General features: G+C 38.6%; 1 protein-coding gene across 7 annotated transcripts in view; it reads right to left on the reverse strand.

Moving 5' to 3' along the window:
* Positions 1-21,616, reverse strand: part of NCBP1 (nuclear cap binding protein subunit 1) — a 48,817-nt gene that overhangs the window by 2,502 nt on the left and 24,699 nt on the right. For 4 of the 7 annotated variants that reach the window (XM_023727478.1, XM_023727482.1, XM_023727481.1 and 1 more), the window contains 10 exons: positions 20,108-20,170; positions 19,785-19,859; positions 17,286-17,389; positions 13,754-13,876; positions 12,425-12,527; positions 11,343-11,436; positions 10,481-10,584; positions 7,990-8,104; positions 4,651-4,779; positions 3,051-4,021 (listed from right to left, as the gene is read on the reverse strand). In XM_023727478.1, the coding sequence (XP_023583246.1) occupies positions 3,668-4,021; positions 4,651-4,779; positions 7,990-8,104; positions 10,481-10,584; positions 11,343-11,436; positions 12,425-12,527; positions 13,754-13,876; positions 17,286-17,389; positions 19,785-19,859; positions 20,108-20,170 (1,264 nt within the window). In that variant the 3' untranslated portion in view covers positions 3,051-3,667. Of the gene's footprint in view, positions 1-3,050; positions 4,022-4,650; positions 4,780-7,989; positions 8,105-10,480; positions 10,585-11,342; positions 11,437-12,424; positions 12,528-13,753; positions 13,877-17,285; positions 17,390-19,784; positions 19,860-20,107; positions 20,171-21,616 lie in introns of those variants that run through there. The other 3 variants (XM_004372240.3, XM_023727480.1, XM_023727479.1) reach the window with 2 other exon arrangements.

Raw genomic sequence — 21,616 nt, forward strand, 5'->3', positions numbered from 1 at the left:
TTCACAACTAGAAATCATACAAAAACAACAATTAGAAATCCAAAAGATAAATAACAAGATTTCAGAAATGGACAGTGGCATAGAAGGGCTGAGGAGTAGGTCTGAAATGATGGAAGATACGATCAGCGAAATTGAAGACAAACACTTGGATACAACTGTTTGAGGAAAAATCAGAAAAAAGAATTAAGAAACTGAAGAAACCCTGAGAATTATGTGGGATACAATCAAAAGCAAAAATCTATGAGTGATCAGAGTTCTGGAACAGGAGGAGAAAACAGAAAACACAGAGAGGATCACTGAAGAATTGCTGACAGAAAACTTCCCCAATATCATGAAAGATGAAAAGCTGACCATTCAAGAAGCTCAAAGAACCCCATATAGAAAAGAACCCAAAAGAAAATCACCAAGGCATATCATAATCATACTTGCTAAAACCAAAGACAAAGAATCCTGAGAGAAGCTTGAGAAAAACAAAAAGTCACATATAGAGGGGAAACAATAAGACTAAGCTCGGATTATTTGGCAGAAACCATGCAGGCAAGAAGGCAATGGGATGACATATATAAAACCTTGAAAGAAAAAAACTGCCAGCCAAGAATAATATATCTTACAAAACTCTCATTCAGATATGATGGTGAAATTAGGTCATTTCCAGAAAAACAGAAGTTAAGGACTATGTAAAAACCAAACCAAACTTACAAGAATTATTAAAGGGAGTCCTTTGATCTGAGAACAAACACGATCAGACCACAGGCTGAATACAGGACACAGGATTGTACTAGCCAGATACCAACCTATGAAATGAACTCTTAAGACTATGCAAAACCAGAAGAATTACAACAGAGAACCAGAGAGGTTAATCTGTAAATGACAACAGCATCAGAACAATAAAAAGGGAATAAATGGTGTAGGTATACAATCTTCTAATGCAGAGGAAGGCAAGGTGATACCAAGTAATAATAGACAGGTTCAAATCCAGGAAGATAAGGGTAAATTTCAAGGTAACCACAAAGACAGTTTACAAACCTACTCATCAAAATAAAGAAGAAAAACATTAAGTCTCAGTAAGAACAAAACCTACAAAAACAAAAGAAATAAAAAAAAAAAAAAACCCCACAAACAAAAGGAACTCAGCACAGGAGAGTAAGAGGAACAAAGAAAACATCAGCATCACAAAAAAAAGCACTACAAAATGCAATCCCACTCCTAGAAATATATCCGAGAGAAATAAGAAAGCCGTCACACGAGTAGATATACGCACACCCATATTCATTGCAGCATTGTTCACAATAGCAAAAAGATGGAAACAACCTAGATGCCCATCAACAGATGAATGGATCAACAAACTATGGTACATATACACAATAGAGTATTATGCAAAGATAAACAACGATGAATCTGTGAAGCATCTCATAACATGGATGAAACTGGAGGACATTATGCTGAGTGAAATAAGTCAATCACAAAAGGACAAATATTGTATGAGACCTCTACTGTAAAAACTCAGGGAAAAGTTTATACACAAAAAGAAACAATCTTTGCTGGTTATGAGGGATGGGAGGTGTGTGTGTGTGGAGAAACTAAACAGACAATATCTAAGTGGTAACTTTGGTGAAGGGTAAGACAGTACACAATACTGGGTAAGCCAGCACAACTTGTATAAGGAAAGGTCATGGAAGCTCCATAGACACTTCCAAACTCCCTGAGGGACTGAATTGCTGGGCGCAGGGCTGTAGGGACCGTGGTCTCGGGGAACATCTAGCTCAACTGGCATAACACAGTTTATAAAGACAATGTTCTACATTCTAGCTTGGTGAGTAGCATCTGGGGTCTTAAAAGCCTGTAAGCAGCCATCTAAGATACTCCACAGGTCTCACCCCTTTGGGAGCAAGGGAGAATGAAGAGAACAAGATACAAGGAAAAAATTAATCCAAAGGACTAATGGACCACAGTTACCATGGCCTCCACCAGACTGAGTCCAGTACAGCTAGGTAGGTGGTGCCCGGCTACCACCACTGACTGCTCTGACCGGGAGCATAATAGAGTGTCCTGGACAGAGTTGGAAAAGGATGTAGAACAAAATTCTATCTCAAAAAAAAGAGATCAGATTTACTGACCTGACAGAGACTGGAGAAACCCCAAGAGTATGGCCCTGGACACCCTTTTAGCTCAGTACTGAAGTCACTCCCAAAGTTCACCGTTCAGCTGGGGATTGGACAGCCTCATAAAACAAAATAGGACTAACGAGGCACAGCAGTCCAGGGACAAGGACTAGAATGCAGGAGGGGACAGGAAAGCTGGTGATAGGGAACCCAAGGTTGAAAAAGGGCAGTGCTGATATGTCATGGGATTGTTAACCATTGTCATAGGGAAATATGTGTACAAACTGTTTAATAAGAAACTATTTGTTCTGCAAACTTTCATCTAAAGTACAAAAAAAAAAAAAAGAATTATCTATGTGAGATCAAATTGACAACAGCAACTCAAAAGGTTTGATGGGAAGCCTAGGGGGGCAATGAGTTGAAGATAATAGTGATGGAATAATTTGGAAAAGGGTAGTGAGAACAGCAGCACAACTGGAAGAATGTAATTGACATCACTGAATTGTACATGTAGAAACTTTTGAAATGGTATAACTTTGGCTAGGTATATTTTCACCAAAAAAAAAAAAAGTCCTCCAAGTTCGAGAAGGGAGAGTGTTGATGTGTCATGGCGTTGTTAACCAATGTCATAAAACAATATGTGTACTGACTGTTTAATGAGAAACTTTTTTTTCTGTAAACCTTCATCTAACGTACAATTAAAAAAAACAACTCCAGTTCTGACCAGCTTCTATGTAAATACAGTTCATGATGCAAGGCAGTGGCACCAGGTGCTGCTACTACTTCTCTTACAGACTAGGTTCAGCTGCTCCTGCCCCCAACCAATTAGGACATAGTACATTATTTCTTTAAAGCAACCCAGATGGCAGAAACTGACCCAGGAGAATTAAAAAAAAAAAAAAAAAAGACAACAAGGTGGTATATGTTATAAATAGGGACAGCAAAATTGCTATGGTTAAGGTTAAAGCCATGGTGTGGGAAACGTAAGAAAGTGTTTTTGAACCAGTCCCTTCCCCTTTTTTTCTTAGAACCTTAAGATATCTCTTTGCAAAAGAAAAAAAGGAACTGGAATTCTCTATTAAGTATTCCACAAAACAAGAAACCCAAACCTTGTTTTGTTTTTTAAATCAACAGCTCATCTGTCTTACTAAAAATCTGTGACACCTTGTTGAACCTAAATGGGAAAAAAAGTGTCAAAAATTAAATAATCTCTTCTGTATGCTCCTATATAGACTGGCAATAACTAAATAATCTAGACAGAATTCCTATTTAGAGGCTTAAAGAATCAATCTAACTTTTCTCTTTAATGATTCTGTTTTAATCATTTTTCTGGAACAAATGAAGATTTTTAGGTTTAGTGTCTGAAGAAAATAAAGAATTAGTCCCACTCTCATAAATATCTTTAACTTAAATCTAGCAGGGGGTAGGGCTTACATTTTGTTTTTGTATAAAGAACTCAGGGAACTTACCATGCTTCTGTAGGCAATGTTTACCATCTGAACATTAGATTTTAAGGATCTTTATAAATTCAATTACTATGCCCTTAACATTTTTTTCTTTACATTTTATATTACAGATAGGTTCTCCAGTGTAAAAAAATGGCAATTAGGAATCTCAGTGGCATAGTACGAATTTAAGTTTAAACATTCTGATGAGCAACAGTAGGGAGGGGAAATGGGCATGAACTGAAACGGGCTATGGGTACTACATAAGGTCCTGACAAATTTGACAATGATGTTTTTAATGGAAAGTCTTTGTGGCTGAGAAGACCAGTGTTTATTATCTAACCAAAGTTTCCCACAAACCTGTAAGAAGATCTGCTGGAGTCTCTCTATACAGTTCTTATACCATGGTGTTAATACATTGGTCCCATCAGTCTCACATCGTACTAAGTGTTCGGTCAAGATCATGATAAAACGCTGGAAGAGGAAACAAAGTTAAAGAAGCATTAGAGGGAGAATTCTTCAGAAGCAATTACATTCATGACAAATAGACCTGAGGGTATTGTTTGCTCCACCCTGTCTTTGTGACGTGTATTCCTAACTTTCATAATTCATTAAATATTGTTAATCTAGAAAGGCAGGTTGGTGATAATGTGAGTCAGTACATCCTTTTTGGCAATATATAAAGATGCTAATGTCTAAATTACTTATCCTAGTAATTTTACTTCTTGGCATTTATTCCAAATAAATAATAACAAATGTGAACAGGAATCTATGCACAAAGACATCCATCAGAAAGGAAAACAGTCATCTAAATGCTCAACAATGGGAACTAAACAGAAGACAAATGCATCAAAAAATATTTTTTTAAAGTACAGAGAAATGTTTATGCGAGAATGCCAAGTAAACTACACAGAATTCCAAAGTATACATGGCTAGAACTAAGTAGTGAACTTTTAGGTGACTTTACTTTCCTTTGTATTTTTTTGTATTTTAAAACTGTTCTATAAATGGACATGTATTACTTTTATTATTAAAAATAACATATTTTAAACTAAAGAAAGATATTGTCTCCTTTTACATATTAATGTCCCAGGCCAAGATACCTGAAATATGACAAGGAAGAGGTTCTTTTGTTCACTCTGAGCTGACTCCACTTTTTCCTGTAGTCTTTCTATTTGCTCCTCAAGAGCCCCATCTTTTCTGTCACTGCTTCTGTCATCATCATCACTTCGCTACAGGACACAAAGGAACAAAAGGAAAACATCATTTAGAAGTCCAATGTATTAAATCGTATCAAGAACGGAAATTATTTTATTACGTCTGGTTAAATGCTATTTAGATTTGTCGAAGTCTTGCTGTGGTTCCAGATACACAGTCTTCTCACTCAGAAGTTTCATTTCATAGGCCTAGAGTACTGGAGTCCCTGGGTGGCGCAAGTGGTTAAGCACTTGACTATTAGCTGAAAAGACTGGTTAGAAACCACCCAGAGGCAACTTAGAAGACAGGCCTGGTAATCTGCTTCTGAAAGGTCACAGCCTTGAAAACCCTAGAAAGCAGTTCTACTTTGACACATGGGGTCACCAGAAGTTGGAATCGACTCGATGGCAACTAGCAACAACAACAGAGTATTTACCTAGGCCAGGGAAATCTAGTGGTACCTGTCTTGGGTAACAGTGGTGAGAGAGTTTGCTATAAAGTGGTAGTGAGCTACCTACCCTTTTTCCAACACAGCCGTTGCAGGGAGGAAAAAAAGTGTCACATTTTTCCTCTATTCAAAATGAAAACAGCTTTGAGCCCCACGAAAAACTGTATACTCTTTTTTTAAAAATAATTTTTTTTGTTGTTGTTGACAATATATGCAGCAAAACATACACCAGTTCAACAGTTTCTACATGTACCATTCAGTGGCACTGATTACATTCTTCAAGTCGTGTAACCATTCTCACTCTCCTTTTCTGAATTATTCCTCCCCTATTAACATAAATTCACTGCCCTCTAAGGTTTCTATCTAATCTTTAGAGTTGCTGTTGTCACTCTGATCCTATATAGATAGATCTAAAAAGCAGACATTCTTTACTCGTTAAGCTAAACTATTATTTGCTTTTAAGAAGACCTTACGGGATACTTCTGGTTTAAGATTTAAAGATTATCTCAGGGCAATCATTTCAGGGATTCATTTGGCCCCCATGGCTCCAGGAAGTCTGGAGTCTATGAAAACTTGAAATTCTGTTCTGCATTTTCCCCCTTTAATCAGGATTCTTCTATGGAATCTTTGATCAAATGTTCAATAATAGTAGCAGGGCACATCCAGTTCTTCTGGTCTCATGGCAAAGAAGGCAGTTGTTCATGGAGGCCATTAGCCACACATTCCATATCCTCCTCCTATTCCTGACTCTCCTTCTTCCTCTGGAAAAATTGTGTATTGTTTTAACTTTGTCATTCTTTATTCAACAAAGTAAATGACCCACGAAAAAACTGACAGTGCTTTTCATTCATTAAAATATCACTATTTGACCATATGAGCAGTAGAAACAGGGAGGCAGTCTGCTACGAGAACAGGCCATATGGCAAACCTGGGCAGGCCCTCACATGGCTCACGAACCACAAGCTGCTCTTCCTTATAATAATTTAGAAATGGCTATGACTGGCCTGTAATAATTCTGATCAAGACACTCTGCTGGCAAGTATGAGCTCAATATACCTCTGCAAAGCTTTAACAGCTCCCTCCCCACTCACCCTGAGGAATTTACAGCATTAGCTCAGGTTAAAAAAAAAAAAAAAAACAAGGCAGAAGAAAAACAAGATATGCATCAATTAAACTTCACAAACAAGAAAGGGAAATCTCTCCATTTTATAGATAAAGGACTAGGATGAGACAGGTCAGACAACCTTCCCCATGTCACACAGCCAGAAATGGGCAGAGTCAGAAGCAAGGCATGTTGCATACCAAAGTCCCTTTGGCAAGAAGGTGGGCATCACTGAACCTAGAAAGCTTGGCAAGTCTTCTAGGCAATACTCTACTGCTAAGGCCCCATCTAAGATAGGCTACTCCAGTCCATAAGAGAAGTTATAAGAAACCTCACCCCTTCCCACTGTTTTCATAGAACTTGCTTTTATCTCTAGCACAGCACCTGTTATGGGGTCTGCCTTATGTTCTAGGCAACTGAGTACATGTTTGTTTTCTCCCAGCACCATTACCAGGGTATGATTCTAGAGCAGCATCGAGAGAGCCAGCTTTCTGTGATGATGGAAATGCTACATGAATCTCTACTGTCCATTACAGCAGCTACTAGCCACATGTGGCGATTGAGCACTTGAAATGTGACTCGTGTGACTTATATTTAATTTTAATTAACTTAAATAGTCACACATGGCTAATGACGACCATATGGAACAACATGGTCTTAGAGAATAGTGGGACGAGGGAAGTCTTTGGGATTTGACAGACCTGGGTCAGATCCTAGCTGTCATTTATTAGCTATGTAACCTTGAACAAGTTACATACTTAACTGACCTGAGCCTCAGTTTCTACATCTATAAAATGGGGATACTATTTACCTTGCAGTGTTTTAGGTTTGTGAGTATGTGTTTACATACTTACATATACACTACATACATACACACATGTGTAAGTGTATGCCTATATGGAGCCTGGCACTCGAACTTGGTATAGTTCATTGAAATCGTCAAACTTGTTTACTGTGTAAATACTGTCACAAATAATACCAGTACCATTATGCTAAATTACACTACACAGTAAGCTCACTGCTTCCTCAAAAAATGGCTAAAATACTAAACCTGTCATTAATATGGAGCCCCTGGTGGCATAGTGGTTAAGAGTTATGGCTGCTAACCAAAAGGTCGGCAGTTTGAATCCACCAGCAGCTCCCTGGAAACCCTGTGGGCAGGTCTACTCTGCCCTATAGGGTCATTATGAGTTGGAATCGACTCAACAGCAATAGATTTGGTCTGGTTTTCTCATTAATATGAGGAGTATTTTGTAAACCTGGAGGGGCTGCCCCATCATGCCTCACAGTACTTAGGAAGTAGTAAGCATCTACAAGCTCTCTGTCCCCCTCTTGCACCAGAAACTCTTAGAGAAATACAAGCATTCTCTTTCCTTCTCCTTCTTCCTTGTTAGTAGGGCAAACATGAGGCTGAGCTAGAGGTGTGAACTACGGAGAAATCGTTTGCAGCTTCCTAAACAGGTTCACCATGCAGAATAACAGCACACAGCAACAGACCACTGATCCTTCCTCCTCCTCCACTTCTACAAACAGCTCTGCATAATTAAAAAACCAAAAACGAAACCTGCTGCGGTCGAGTTGAGTCCAACTAGGGCTCAGGAAAAACAGATCACCATCAAGGTGATGGACTTTGATTATTCTCAAGAGTTTCTGGCATACCTTCTTTAAACAGTAAAAAGTCAAAACAAGACTTACCCGTTTGTGTTGCCTTGCAAGTTTTTCTTTAGCTTCTTCTAGCTCTTTCTGGATCTTCAGAACATGTTTGCTCATCTTACGAATCGTGGAGTGCAAGATTTCCCAAACAAACAATCTTAAAGTAATATGGCATTTGGTTATTGTATGTTAAAGTTAGCTATGCTTATAGATAATAAATCCTCTTAACTTTTATAATTTATTCTTAAGTTCTAAAACAGCCTTCAACCCTTTGGGCAAAATTAGTATATTTTTCCAGCAATACTTATGATTTGCCTTGTCAAATGTGCAAACATCTCTCGCTACCCATTAGACTCATGTGAGCTCACTGAGGGCATTACTCTGTCCTCTCAATTTTTCTTATTATTTATATCCCCTACTAAATATACATAGAAGGTGTATGTATGTATTTATTGAAATGGCAAATGCTAACATTAGGAACAAAAACACATTTTCTCCTAAATTTAAACATTAAAGTGTCTGAATTTTCTCAAAATAGTAACCACTAACCTGAGGCTATTTAACTTGCTTTATAGAATTGGACTAGCACACACTCAGCCAATTCTCTTGGAACATTTAAGAAAGGCATGAGTTGACAGCTATCAACTGATGTGTGTTAAGAATGAAACAAATATCCTGAGACCAGAAGAACTAGATGGTGCCCGGCTACCACCAATGACTGCCCTGACAGGGAACACAAGAGAGTCCCTGACAGAGCAGGAGAAAAGTGGGGTGCAGAACTCAAATTCTAGTGAAAAGACCAGACTTAAGGGTCTGAGAGTAGACGGACTCTGGAAGACATGGCCCCCCGGACTCTGTTAGCCCAGAATTGAAACCATTCCTAAAGCCAACTCTTCAGACAAAGATTAGACTGGACAATGGGACATAAAATGATACTCTTGAAGAGAGTGCTTCTTAGCTCAAATAGATACTTGAGACTAAATGGGCAGCTCCTGTCCGGAGCTGAGATGAGAAGGCAAAAAGGGACAGGAGCTGGTTGAATGGACATGGGAAATCCGGGGTGGAAAGGACGAGTGTAATGTCACATTATAGGGAGAGCAGCTAGGGTCACATAGCAATGTGTGTATAAATTTTTGTATGAGAAACTGACTTGAACTATAAACTTTCACTTTAAAGCACAATAAAAAAAAAATAATGAAATAAATATTTATGTCACCTATCTTAAAAATCAAACTGCTCAAGTATCAGGATCACCATGTATGTGCTTTAAAATGTTTACTGCATGAATGTTCTATTTTTTAAAGTAGCTTCTTAGTTACTTTTGTATCGACAAACCAAGTCTCCCAACTCCAGAATACTCAGAATACTTTCTTCTACAAATTTTGACCTGAATGAGACAATTTTAAATGGAAGATAAGACAACATGTTTAAAAAACTCGAAGTCTAGAATGCTAGCAGACAGAACACAAGAGTCGAGCACTTTTAACTCTGGACAGGGTGATCAGGGAAGGCTTTACAAAGCTGGAAATAATTGAGCCAGGTGTTAAAGAATGGAGAGATCTTGAGCAATGTTTGTATTTAAGAATGCCTGGGTTTGAATCAGAGTTCTGCCACTTACTTGTGACTCTTAACAAGCTAACTAAGTACGTGGGTATTTTCCTATTCTGTAAAATGAGGACAATAATGGAAAGCACCCTACCATGTTATTGTAAGGATTAAATGAGTTGAAAATATAAATCCCTCAGAATAATGACTAACACACACTTTGGTGGTCTGTTTTCTGAGAGGTGGCAAAGATCTGAGAGTATCTTTGTGTTGCTTTCATTCGTGAATGCCCACTTGGCTGGACACACAGTTTCACCCTAAGGAGACCTTTCAGACCAGTGCCCTCTGGCAGTAACACATACAGCGGAGAAGTCAGAAGTTGTGATGGTTTTTTATGTCTTTGCAAGTAACTTGCTTTTTTGCTTCCTGTCTGGTGCCCATCAGGACTATAAAGCTTGTGGACCCAACTTCACCAATAAGAACCAACTTGGTGAAAAATCTCTTTCCCTTAGGTCTAAATACATCTTCTGCACTAAATCTAGGATTTTTATGACTGAGGGGAGGCCCACCAAGCTTTTCTCGATTCCTCCATGATGTGACCTAACTGATCACAACTTTAGTCTGTCTCCTAGCTCTTGGTGTGCATTTCAGGTTCCCACTAGAGTTGGAACCCTTATGTGAATCTCCACTTGGTCTGGCTCAGGCTCTGACACACAGCCTGCCTCCTGCTGGTCTCTTCCCCTCAATATTCTGAATCCTTCATCAGCATTTCTACCTGACTGGGTGGGTGGGTCCTGACTCAAATTACGTGTGTGTCCCTGAGAGACACTGCAACTTGACTGCCTGTGTATACTTCTACTGTCTAGGAATCTTTACCAATCCTACCAGACTGGACCATTAGTATTTAATATAAACCTGGTGTGGACTAGAATTTGAAGCTCTTGTATTAAGAGACTACACATGAATCAATTCTTAGAATCCATATTACCTAGTAAAGTCACGAGACAGTTCTGAAGAGAAGATCCAATTTGCTACCGCAGCACAGTCAACAATCTGCGTACGAATCATCTTATCCACCAGTACAGCAATCATCTACAACCACAGAAGCATTATTAGGGTAAATCGCAGTTACATGCCGGTCAAAATACTACCACTGCTACAAAAGTAAAATATGAGGACTATAAAATTCATTTTCAGTGGCTATGGAATCAATTTGACCATCAGGGCTTAAGATTTATTCTTCCCTATACTTGTCTTTGGTAACGTAAGAGATACTACAGTACCAATAAAGACTGACTGAACAAAAAGAAAATCTCTACAGGCAACACTTAATTGTTTTTTATTTTAGATAATACCTATACAAAAAATATATGCAATTTCCACTGAGTCCCAAAAGTTAAAAATACAAGAATGTTTTATCATAAAGTAGTCTTAAATACCTTCTGAAATTTATTTCAATGCCTCTTTATAATAGGAGGAGCCCTGGTGGCGCAGTGGTAAAGAGCTCGGCTGCTAACCAAAAGGTCAGCAGTTTGAATCCACCAACCTCCTTGGAAACCCTATAGGGTAGGTCTACTCTGTCCTATAGAGTCGCTATGAGTTGGAATCAACCCCATGACAATGGGTTTTTTTATAATATGAAAATAATATATTGAGGTTTGAGAAATCTGAAGCTTGTTTGTAGAAATTGATTAGACTAGGTAACCACTTCCTATCCAACTGGTAGAATCTTACAAGCAACAAGCATTCTAAACATTTAAAATATGTTGAGGTGTTATAGTCCAAAGTCTAATCACAGCACTTGTCCTTTAATTGGCTTATTTCATTAGTCATACAATAATTGTTTTTACCTGTGGATGGTTCCGCCAGACCTCAAACATAACTCTTAGGACATGTAACTTCCCTTCATCACTTTCAGCTAGGGTTTTGAAGACTTCATGAAACCTTTTAGTAACAGGGGGAAGAAAATCACATACATACTAATTCAATGGACATTTTAATGTTTTCAAAGCCTTTTTAAACAGAAATGCAAAACAAAATATAATCATTAAGGATGTAAAAGGCATGATTAGGAATTCACAGTTTTTATGAAATCTGTTATTAAGGCTTAAGAGAGTTATATTATACTATTGTTAGCCCAAGGAGCCCTTGTGGCACAGTGATTAAGCCCTTGACTGCTAACCAAAAAGTCAGCGGTTCAAACCCACCAGCTGCTCCGCGAGAGAAAGATGTGGCAGTCTGCTTCCATAAAGATTACAGGTTTGGAAACCTTATGGGGTACTTCTACTCTGTCTTATAGGGTCGCTATGAGTTGGAATCGACTCAATGGCAGTAGGTATTGTTAGCCAAGGACTAAAGTTTACTGTGTATCTAATAGATAAGGGGTCAGGAACCATTCCCAAGTACAGGTGACGTATTCCGACTGCACATTCTGTGGAACCCTGCAAGCAGTATGCTGCATTGGGAAATGATACGGAGAGTTTCTCTGTTTGGCTGGGAGAATATATACATTCACCTTTTGAAGTCTGTTTGACAAGTGAGGAAGCTCTGTCTTTAGATGCCAACCTTTAGGTGGCTCCCAAAAATGTAGTCTATTCTCATTTCTTACTTCCCTTGAGGAAGACGCTTCGACAGGATGAGAACTTCTGACTGCATATATGATTATCCTAAGCACCTAGGTTTTTCACTAATTTCTCTCAAGGTCTATGTGAAAAAACGCACAGTCCATGCATATATGCAAACACATACAGACTGATAAAAGCCATGGAATAGGGATTTTAGTCACTACAAACCAAAACCCAATGTATCAAATCATATGACAATAGTGTACTATCAAGATCATATTCAACTATTTTCGTAAAAGTTACTATACCATTGGTATTCAGCAAGCAAAGTCCCAAACCCTAAAGAAAGGCTGTGTTCTTGTACTTACTTTGCAAGAGCACTGAAAGAGTGGCTGAATGATTTGGCTGCCAAGTGTAGCAGAGTCTGTACAAAGACTTCTATTTTCAATGGGTTAAAACTGAATCCTTCATCTGAAAAGTAATCCACAGTAAGACAGAAAAATATAAGTATAGCAGTTCCTTGGTACCTCATCTGGTACACTAAACAGATAGCCTGTTCATATCAAAATACTAAGTCAACATTTGCGGAACTTCTATTAAGTACTAATAGACAATAAAAGACCATCACTGATTTCAAATACTCAAAATCTAAAACTAAGAATAATTTGAATTTTTAGTTCTTTGTGATTGTTTTCCTAATTCTTCTATATGATCCATTTCTGTTAAAATACCACGTAGATTTCCTTGTTCATATTCTGTTTATATGGTGGAAAGATAACGTAAATAAAATACAGTAAACCCTCAACACTTAAGTCTATGCCCTGAGATGTTTGAGAATACCAAAGACCTTTAAAACTATCATGTTTTGATTTGTGCTCTCTAAATATATTTTCTCTCTAATATTATAATCCAAGTTTCTTAGAGAAATCCAAACAAATTCCCAGTAAAACACCCAGAGACCATTATTGTTTTATTTTGATTCTAAGAGTCATTTTCTATGCACGTCCTTACACACACACACACAAAAATTTTTTTTTCCTCAAGTGGTTACCCAGTTATCCCAGTAGACTTTTCGTCTGTTCCACTGATTTGTCTCTTCTTTGTGCCAGTACCACACTGCTTTAGATACTGTAGTTTGCACAGTATGCTTTAATATGTGATAAGGCAAGTACCTCTCTCATCACTTTTTTTCTCACCCATTTATTGATTCAGATAAACTTAATTGTTTTGTCAATCTGTCCACCTTCCCCAGAAAAAAACAAAAACAACAACTAGGATTTTGGTTTGAATTACATGGTACACACTCAGTAAATGTTAAATATTATTACAATAGCTTAATTTGGAGAAAACACACAACTTTATAATAATACACCAAGTCTTCCCATTCAGGAGCCTCTTTACAGTGAAAGCAGGGAATGTTTAAAAATTGTTGAATGATAGAGGTATATTTTCCTATATATTCAGGTTGCAGTTTATATTCTTAATGTAAGCTACTTTATAGGGATGATTGGGTCTCCTTTTACATAAGGGAGGAAATACCTGGATTCTAGGTACAACTGATTAGCTGAACAGGCCAAACGAATATATTGTTTTATGAGCACCCAATGGGATTTAAGCAGAACTCACGTTGCCAGTTATGTTTATGCTTTTACTGGGCCTAGACGTAGTTCCACTCAAGACATATCTAATTCTCTTACCGTCATCATCATCTTGGTTGGGATTTGGTACATCCTTCAGAATGCTGAAGATTTCATCATTGGTTGCCTTACTTTTAAAGGCAACAGACAAACAGAGGGCAACAGAATGTCCAGGAAGAGAATCTAAACACAGAAGTGGAGGGAGGAGCAAGGGATATAAGATTTAAAAATTATTTTAACAAACAGTGAAATAACTAAGAAACTTGAAACTCTGCCTGGTCCTGTGCCATCCTCACAATAATTGCTATGTTTGAGCCCATGGTTGCAGTCACTGTGTCAATCCATCTCATTAAGGGTCTTCCTATTTTTTACTGACCCTCTACTTTACCAAGCATGACGTCCTTCTCCAGGGACTGGTCCCTCCTGACAACGTGTCTAAAGTATGAGACGAATCTCGCCATCTTCGCTTTTAAGCAACACTCTGGTTATACTTCTTTGTTCGTTTTTCTGGCAGTCTATAGTATATTCAATACTCTTCACTAACACCATAATTCAAATGCATCACTCCTTCTTTGGTCTTCCTTATTCACTGTCCAGCTTCCACATGTGTATGAGCTAACTGAAAATACCATGGCTTGGGTCAGGCGCACCTTACTCCTCAAAATAACATCTTTGCTTTTTTAACAGTTGAAAGAGGTCTCTTGCAGCAGACTTGCCCAATGCAACACACTGTTTGACTTCTTGACTGCTGCTTCCATGGGTGTTGATTATAGATCCAAGTAAAATGAAATCCTTAGAGACCATCTCAAGAATAGAGGTGACATACTGAACACTAATGACCAAAGACCAGATGAGTTGTGGGATGACATATTATATATGAAAAAAGCAAAAGATGACTAAAAAGACAGGAAAGGAAAGACCAAAATGGATGTCAGAAGAGACTCTGAAACTTGCTCTTGAACGCAGAGTAGCTAAAGCAAATGGAAGAAATGATGAAGTAAAAGAGCTGAACAGAAGATTTCAAAGGGCGTCTCAAGAAGACAAAGTAAAGTATTATAATGAAACGTGCAAAACCTGAAGTTAGAAAACCAAAACAGAAGAACATGCTCAGTATTTTTCAAGCTGAAAGAACTGAAGAAAAAATTCAAGCCTCAAGTTGCAATACTGAAGGATTCTATGGGCAAAATACTGAACGAAACAGCAAGCATCAAAAACAGATGGAAAGAATACTCAGAGTCACTGTACCAAAAAGAACTGGTTAATACTAACGATTTCAAGAGGTAGCATATGATTAAGAACTGATGGTACTGAAGGAAGAAGTCCAAGCTGCACTGAAGGCACTGGCGAAAAACAAGGCTCCAGGAATTGACGGAATACCAACTGAGATGTTTCAACAAACAGATGCAGCTGGAAGTGATCACTTGTCTCTGCTAAGAAATTTGGGCGACAGCTACCTGGCCAACTGACTGGAAGAGATCCATATTTGTACCCATCCCAAAGAAAGGTGATCCAACAGAATGCAGAAACACACAAGTAATTTTTGCTGAAGATAACTCAAATATGGTCGAGCAGTACACCAACAGGAAACTGCCAGAAATTCAAGCTGGATTCTGAAGAGGATGTGGAACAAGGGATATCGTTGCTGATATCAGATGGATTAGAACTGCTCCTTAACAGCCTCAGATGTCCTAGGCCTGTGTAAGCTCAAAAGCTAAGAATCAATGTATGTCCCTTTTATTTTTGCCAAGGCCCCTTTCCTCCTTCTCATCCCTGAGATGGCGGAAACTAAGTTTGAGTCTGAACAAGGTGAAGGGTGCCAACTTAAGAGACTTTTTCGTTTTTTTTTTGCTGAGTCTATATAGATGCTCATGTGATGTGACTCCACATGTTTACTATTAGTCAATGTCTGTTGGATAAGATCTGTGCTGGTCTATAGTGTAAGGTATTACCAGGGCTAGAGGAAATCCACATTAAATGTAAGGTAGACAAAAGAAGCAACAAATAAAAAGGCAGTCCTGACACAGACGATGAGTTACTAAGCACCTGGAATAAATAAAGCCAATCACAACAGGTCCCTTAGGACAATCATGAAACAAATGCTGTGTGCTTTCTCCTGAAAGTGGGAGAGAAAATAAGTGAAGAAAGAAGAACCCCCCACCACTGAGGAGTCTAGATTTTAGCTGGGGAGTCAAAATATTCACAGAAGTAGCCAGAGAGCAATACAACACTGGCTTGCTAAAGGTTAAAACATATTTACAGGAGTGTCGCTTGGGCTGGGCACTAAACAGAATGCAGGAATTGGAAATAGAAAGGATATTCCAGATTGGAGTTACAGTACAGAGGCACAGCCAAGAAAAAGGTGTATGCAAAAAATAAAAGAGGAGGGGGGCCTGGCTGGACTTGAGGTTCATTTAGAAAAAATAAAAAAATAACAAAATAGGAACAACTGTTAGGAGGGCCTTGAAAGTCAGGCTGAGTTGTTCCTGGGGTAAACAAGACAGATCAATCAACAACAGCCTCAGCTCTTTCACATGAGACTGTTCCTTACAATTCTCTGAACCATTACGGCAAAATTCAGGGCTCGGTGCTTGTAAGTGCGCCATCAAGCTTTGCTCTTTCAGGTGTGGGCTTCTCAGTTTGTGAGTATGGAGTTGAATCTGGGCTCTACTGCTCAGGAGCAATCTCACTCTGGCTTCACCTCTCTGCAGTCACTTCCCTCATTGTAAATTAGGCATAATCATACCTATTTTTCAAAGCTGTTTTAAGGATTAAGTGACATAATAACATAGGATATGTGCTCAGCATTGGGACCAACAGAGTTTATTTTAAGGAAGACAGATGTAGTCAGAGAAATAGGTGGAGAACTAGGATAAAGTCTGAGATACCAGTGGAGAGGAGAGATCTGAAGAAAGAATTGCTATACAGCACCAAACAGAAGGTCTGTGGAGGAGCTGCATTCAGTGCCATCTGAAAAGACCAACTTGAAAAAACTCCACACCTAACTCTCTATAGTGACTATCAGTGTACAACACACCTTACTTCATGAAGTGTAAATACTGTGCAAAGTAGAAAACAGCTTATCAAGTTATTGTCCCTCTGATTTATAGTGCAATCTCAGAGATGATGTGGCCAAAAAGTAAGAAAAACTCTGTTTAAGAATTTACTTCTAGAGGCAGACCACCTGTCGAAACAGTCTATGTGCACCTGCGCTCCCACACCACACCAGACCTGATGTCAGAAGATAAGCAGTTCAAGTAATCTCCATCGTCATAAAAAAAATCTTTCATTTTAGTAAGTTCATCTTGCTATACTTAGCAGCATATTTAAAATAATGTCATGAATATAACACTGTAAACAACTGAAAAAAAAAAAAACAAGCCAGTAATAATTAATTAGATCACAATAAAATCCTCAGAACGATCACAGGGCAAACAAATCAAAAGCCGCCAGTGACAGGCCACCTTTTAGAAAGAGAAAATATAAACCCCAGGAAAAGAAAGTTCAATTTCTCCACCTTAAGTAAATTACTTCAGAGGAGACTTGCATTGGTACTTTTTAAAGACAGAGGGTTTTATTTCATTTTATTACTTACTGCTACTTTCATCTCCATACTTGTAAATGCAGGTTGGGTTTGCAGGACATAGAGCTGAGAAGGTAGGAGGAACGATATCTATTATACGCTGATGGTAAGACAACCTACAATACAAATAACCACCTCAGAAAGTATCTTTCATCAGTTCCACTCGTCAGTAACACTCTGCTTATCTGGATAGGTAAAATCTCCAACATCCAGAACTCAGCGGACAACCAAGAAGTGTAAGGGAGAAAAAAGTCCTATAAGCTTTGTCTAAGCCAGCACACAAAAGCTTAGGCTTACATCAAAACTTACTGGCTTGCACTAAGATGTGAGCCAGTGGGCCCACCAGCCTGGTGGCCAAGGAATGAGGGGTGTTGATGGTGGGGGCTTGGGGAGCAACAAAGCACTGCGGACTAGCAAGCTTGTGGGCCTAGAACACAGGGTGATGCAAGCGGAGTGGGGTGGAGGAGATTGCATGGCTGGGAAACTGGTTACAATGTACTAAATAATACTGAGGATAACCAGAGCAGAGTTTCATTCTGGCTGAGAAGGTATTTACAATCATTGCAAGGGGAAGGCTAGAAAGAACGAGATTTTGGGTTAGAATTGGAGGGATTGGGGTGAACTCATAGTTTTATATTTAAATGTATACACACACATATATATAGGTGGATATAAAAATGGTTACAGGTACGTATGTGGGTGTGGGTGTGTACGTGTATATATAGGCAGTTCCTGGATTATGAATGAGTTCTGTTCCCAAGTCTGCCTTTAAGTCGAATTTGTACATAAGTTAGAACAGTTAGGTATGGTTCATGTCTAAGGTCAGTCAAAAGTTTGTCTTAGTATATAGTATCTAGTGTACCTTCCTATGCATAAAAAACATTAAAGAAACACTTCTAGATACACTAAAACATCTTTAACATAATAAAAAAAATAATAATAATGTTTTGATGTGCATCGCAAAGTAGTGCCTGTTGTATTTTTAATGTAATAGGCTTCACGGGGGTTGGTTCATAACTATAGGTTGCGTGTAAGTCAGAGTTCATAATCCAGGGACTGTACATGAATATATATTCCCTAGCTCAGTCAACCAAATGGGCCTAGAATCAATAACACCCCAATAACAACAAGCACATCTAATGCCCAGATTGGTTTCTAAATACCATACTCTACTACTAGGAACTAGGGCTCCTTGAAGAAATAGATGATGCCAGGGCAGGGGCGAGGAAACACAAGACGAACCTGGAAAATCTGTGCCAGAAAATGAGGAAATACTTAATGAATGGTGGAGGATGTTTAAAAAAAAAAAAAAAAGACACAGCAGCCAGCTTACAGGGTCTCTTGCTAGGCAAATCAAGGACAAACAGGCATCAAAATAATTACAGTAATGAATATGGTATATAAACAAAGGAATAAATAAATGGGGGAAAAGGAAAGTATTTCTTATTGTCGAGTGTCAATTAGTAAATATAGATGGATGGAAAAACAGAATCCCCACTTGGCAATTATCTCAGTGATGGCTAATAAAAGTGGGGGTTGTGGAGGCTAAGGCTAGCGGGTGAAGGTTTGATGAAGAATAGGATACTAATGTAACCTCAGGACACCTCCCACAAAACACTTATCAATTACAAAGGGAAAAATGGTGAATTTAAGGTGGAGAAACCTGGCAGACAATGACATGACCAGGTGATCATGGTTAAAATCACCATGGTGGGATTCATGTGTCTCCTGATACGATGCATTGAGAAGACCACCAACAGTGCAGGACCTGAGTCTGTTCATAAGGAAATATCAGAGCCACTCAAGAAAGTAAGGTCTATACTCTAAAACTGATAAGGACATGAAAGACAGAGAAAGAATAGCAATTGTTCGAGACTGAAGGCATCTGAAGAGAATGACAATTAAATACAACACATATTCCTGGGTAGGATTTTGGACCAGAAAGGAAAAAGACTGCTGAGGCAGTTGGCAAAATATCAGCACCATCTGTGGACTGTATGGTAGTATAGTGGCAAAGCTGATTCCCTGATTTGGAGGGCTTTATATTGGTTATACAGAAGTGTGTCCTTGTTTTGGAGAAATACAGAATGGAATGTTAAAGGATGATGGGATATTGTGTCTGCAGCTTGTTCTCCAAAGGTTCAGAAAGAGACCAGTATAATAAGCATAATAGAGAGGGGAAAAGGAGTGAGTGTTAGAACAAATGTGGTAAAATCTTAACAAGGGAATCTAGGTAAACAGGATATGGAGTTCTTTGTACTATTCTGTAAATTTGACAGTATTTCAAAGTATAATGTTCAAAAAAACTTATTGGCTCGAATCACATAGAATCCAGATGGCCACGGTTGCCTAATTTTTTCAGTCTAAATTTTGTTAAAAACTAAAATGTCAAAGAAGCAAATACTTGGGTTTTAAAAATGACATTCTGGACACATATCACAAACACATAGAAAAGAAACAATCCCCTACAATTACGAGACCTAAACTAAGGAGAAAAGACAAAGAACTTACCTCATACATTTTTCCAGTACTTCTCTTACAAATTTTGGTTTGGGACTTTCAGGATCTTGAGTAAGACAATCTGACCTAAAGAGGAAATGTAATTTTATTAATTCTTACACACAATCTGCGCTTACATCTATCTTGTACTTAACTACAAACAGTTTCCTTCTACCTTAATTATTACATTCATACACAGTAAATAAAATATCAAAGAAATTAAGTACCTCAGACAGTGAGGAAGACTGCTTCTATGTTATAGTTTTAAATAATAACAGTTTGTTATGGTAGACTCCAGGAAAGGGCAGAATAAAACAAAATACAATACCACTTACCAATCTTCCCAGCTCCAACGGAACTGGAAGTTACTTAGATGATGGGAAAACCAATTAATAAACCTATGTGGAAAGGGAGTGGGGGGGAGGCAGAAGAGGATAAATGGTTGCAGTTTATAAGAGGAACTTAAATATTCCTTCAAACAGATTAAAAAAAAACCTATTTTATATAAAGAGCACCCCCCCTACACACACATATGTATACCTTCCCCTCCCACTTACCTTACTGTGCAAAACCTGTAACTCATCTTTTTCTTTAAAAAATAGTCCCCTATATCTAGGTCAACTGGCATAACAAAGTTTATTAAGAAAATGTTCTGCATCCTACTTGGTGAGTGGCGTGTGGGGTCTTAAAAGCTAGTGAGCAGCCATCTAACTTGCATCAATTGGTCCCAACCCACCTGGAGTAAAGGAGAATGAAGAACACCAAAGTCACAAAGGAAAAAATTAGCCCAAAAGACAGAAAGGGCCACATAAACTGGAGACTGCATCAGCCTGAGACCAGAAGAACTAGATGGTACCTGGCTACCACCAATGACCCCCGACAGGGAACACAACAGAGAGTCCCTGTTGGAGCAGGAGAAGAGTAGGGTGCAGAACTAAAATTCTAGTAAAAAGACCAGACTTAATGGTCTGAGCCTGGAGTTACCCCAGAAAGCATGGCCCCTGGACTATCAACCCAGCACTAAAACTATTCCCGAGGCCAATTCTTCAGTCAAAAATTAGACTGTACTATGGGACATAAAATGGTACTCATGAAGCGTGTGCTTCTTAGCTCAAAGTAGATACATGAGACTAAATGGGCAGCTCCTGTCCGGAGGTGAGATGAGACGGCAGAGAGGGTCAGGAGCTGGTTGAATACACACGGGAAATCAGCGGTGGAAAGGAAGAATTTGCTGTCACAGTATAGGGAGAGCAATTAGGGTCACATAATAATGTTATGTATAAATTTCTGAATGAGAGACTACCTTGAATTGTAAACTTTCACTTAAAGCACAACAATAAAGTAAAACAGTCCCCTATCTCACTCCTTCTAATAGTATTATCATTTCTAAGCAAATAACAGAAACCATGTGAATGCCTGTTTTGTGCCAGGCACCTTATATATGTTTATATAATTTAATTTTCAACTTCCAAGGATTGTATTATTTCCCCCATAGTAATAAACAATGAAACTGAGGGAGGGAGGGAAGGAGGGAGAGAAGAAAGGAAAGAAGAAAGAAACTGCAGATAAAACATCTTATAAATGGCAGAGTCATAGTATAAAAACCGAAACTCACTGCCATCAATTCTGACTCATAGCGACCCTACAGGACATAGCAATGTCCCATAGGGTTTCCAAGGCTGTACATCTTTATGCAAGCAGACTGCCACATCTTTCTCCCACAGAGGGGTTGGTGGGTTCGAACTGCTGATCTTTCAGTTAGCATCCAAGCGCTTTAACCACTGCGTCACCAGGGCTCCTTCAGAGCCAGATTATAGGCTCTCATAATTACACCATGCCCTTTT

The sequence above is a fragment of the Trichechus manatus genome, unplaced genomic scaffold (assembly GCF_000243295.1).
Source record: "Trichechus manatus latirostris isolate Lorelei unplaced genomic scaffold, TriManLat1.0 scaffold00016, whole genome shotgun sequence".
In the NCBI taxonomy this organism is placed as follows: domain Eukaryota; kingdom Metazoa; phylum Chordata; class Mammalia; order Sirenia; family Trichechidae; genus Trichechus; species Trichechus manatus.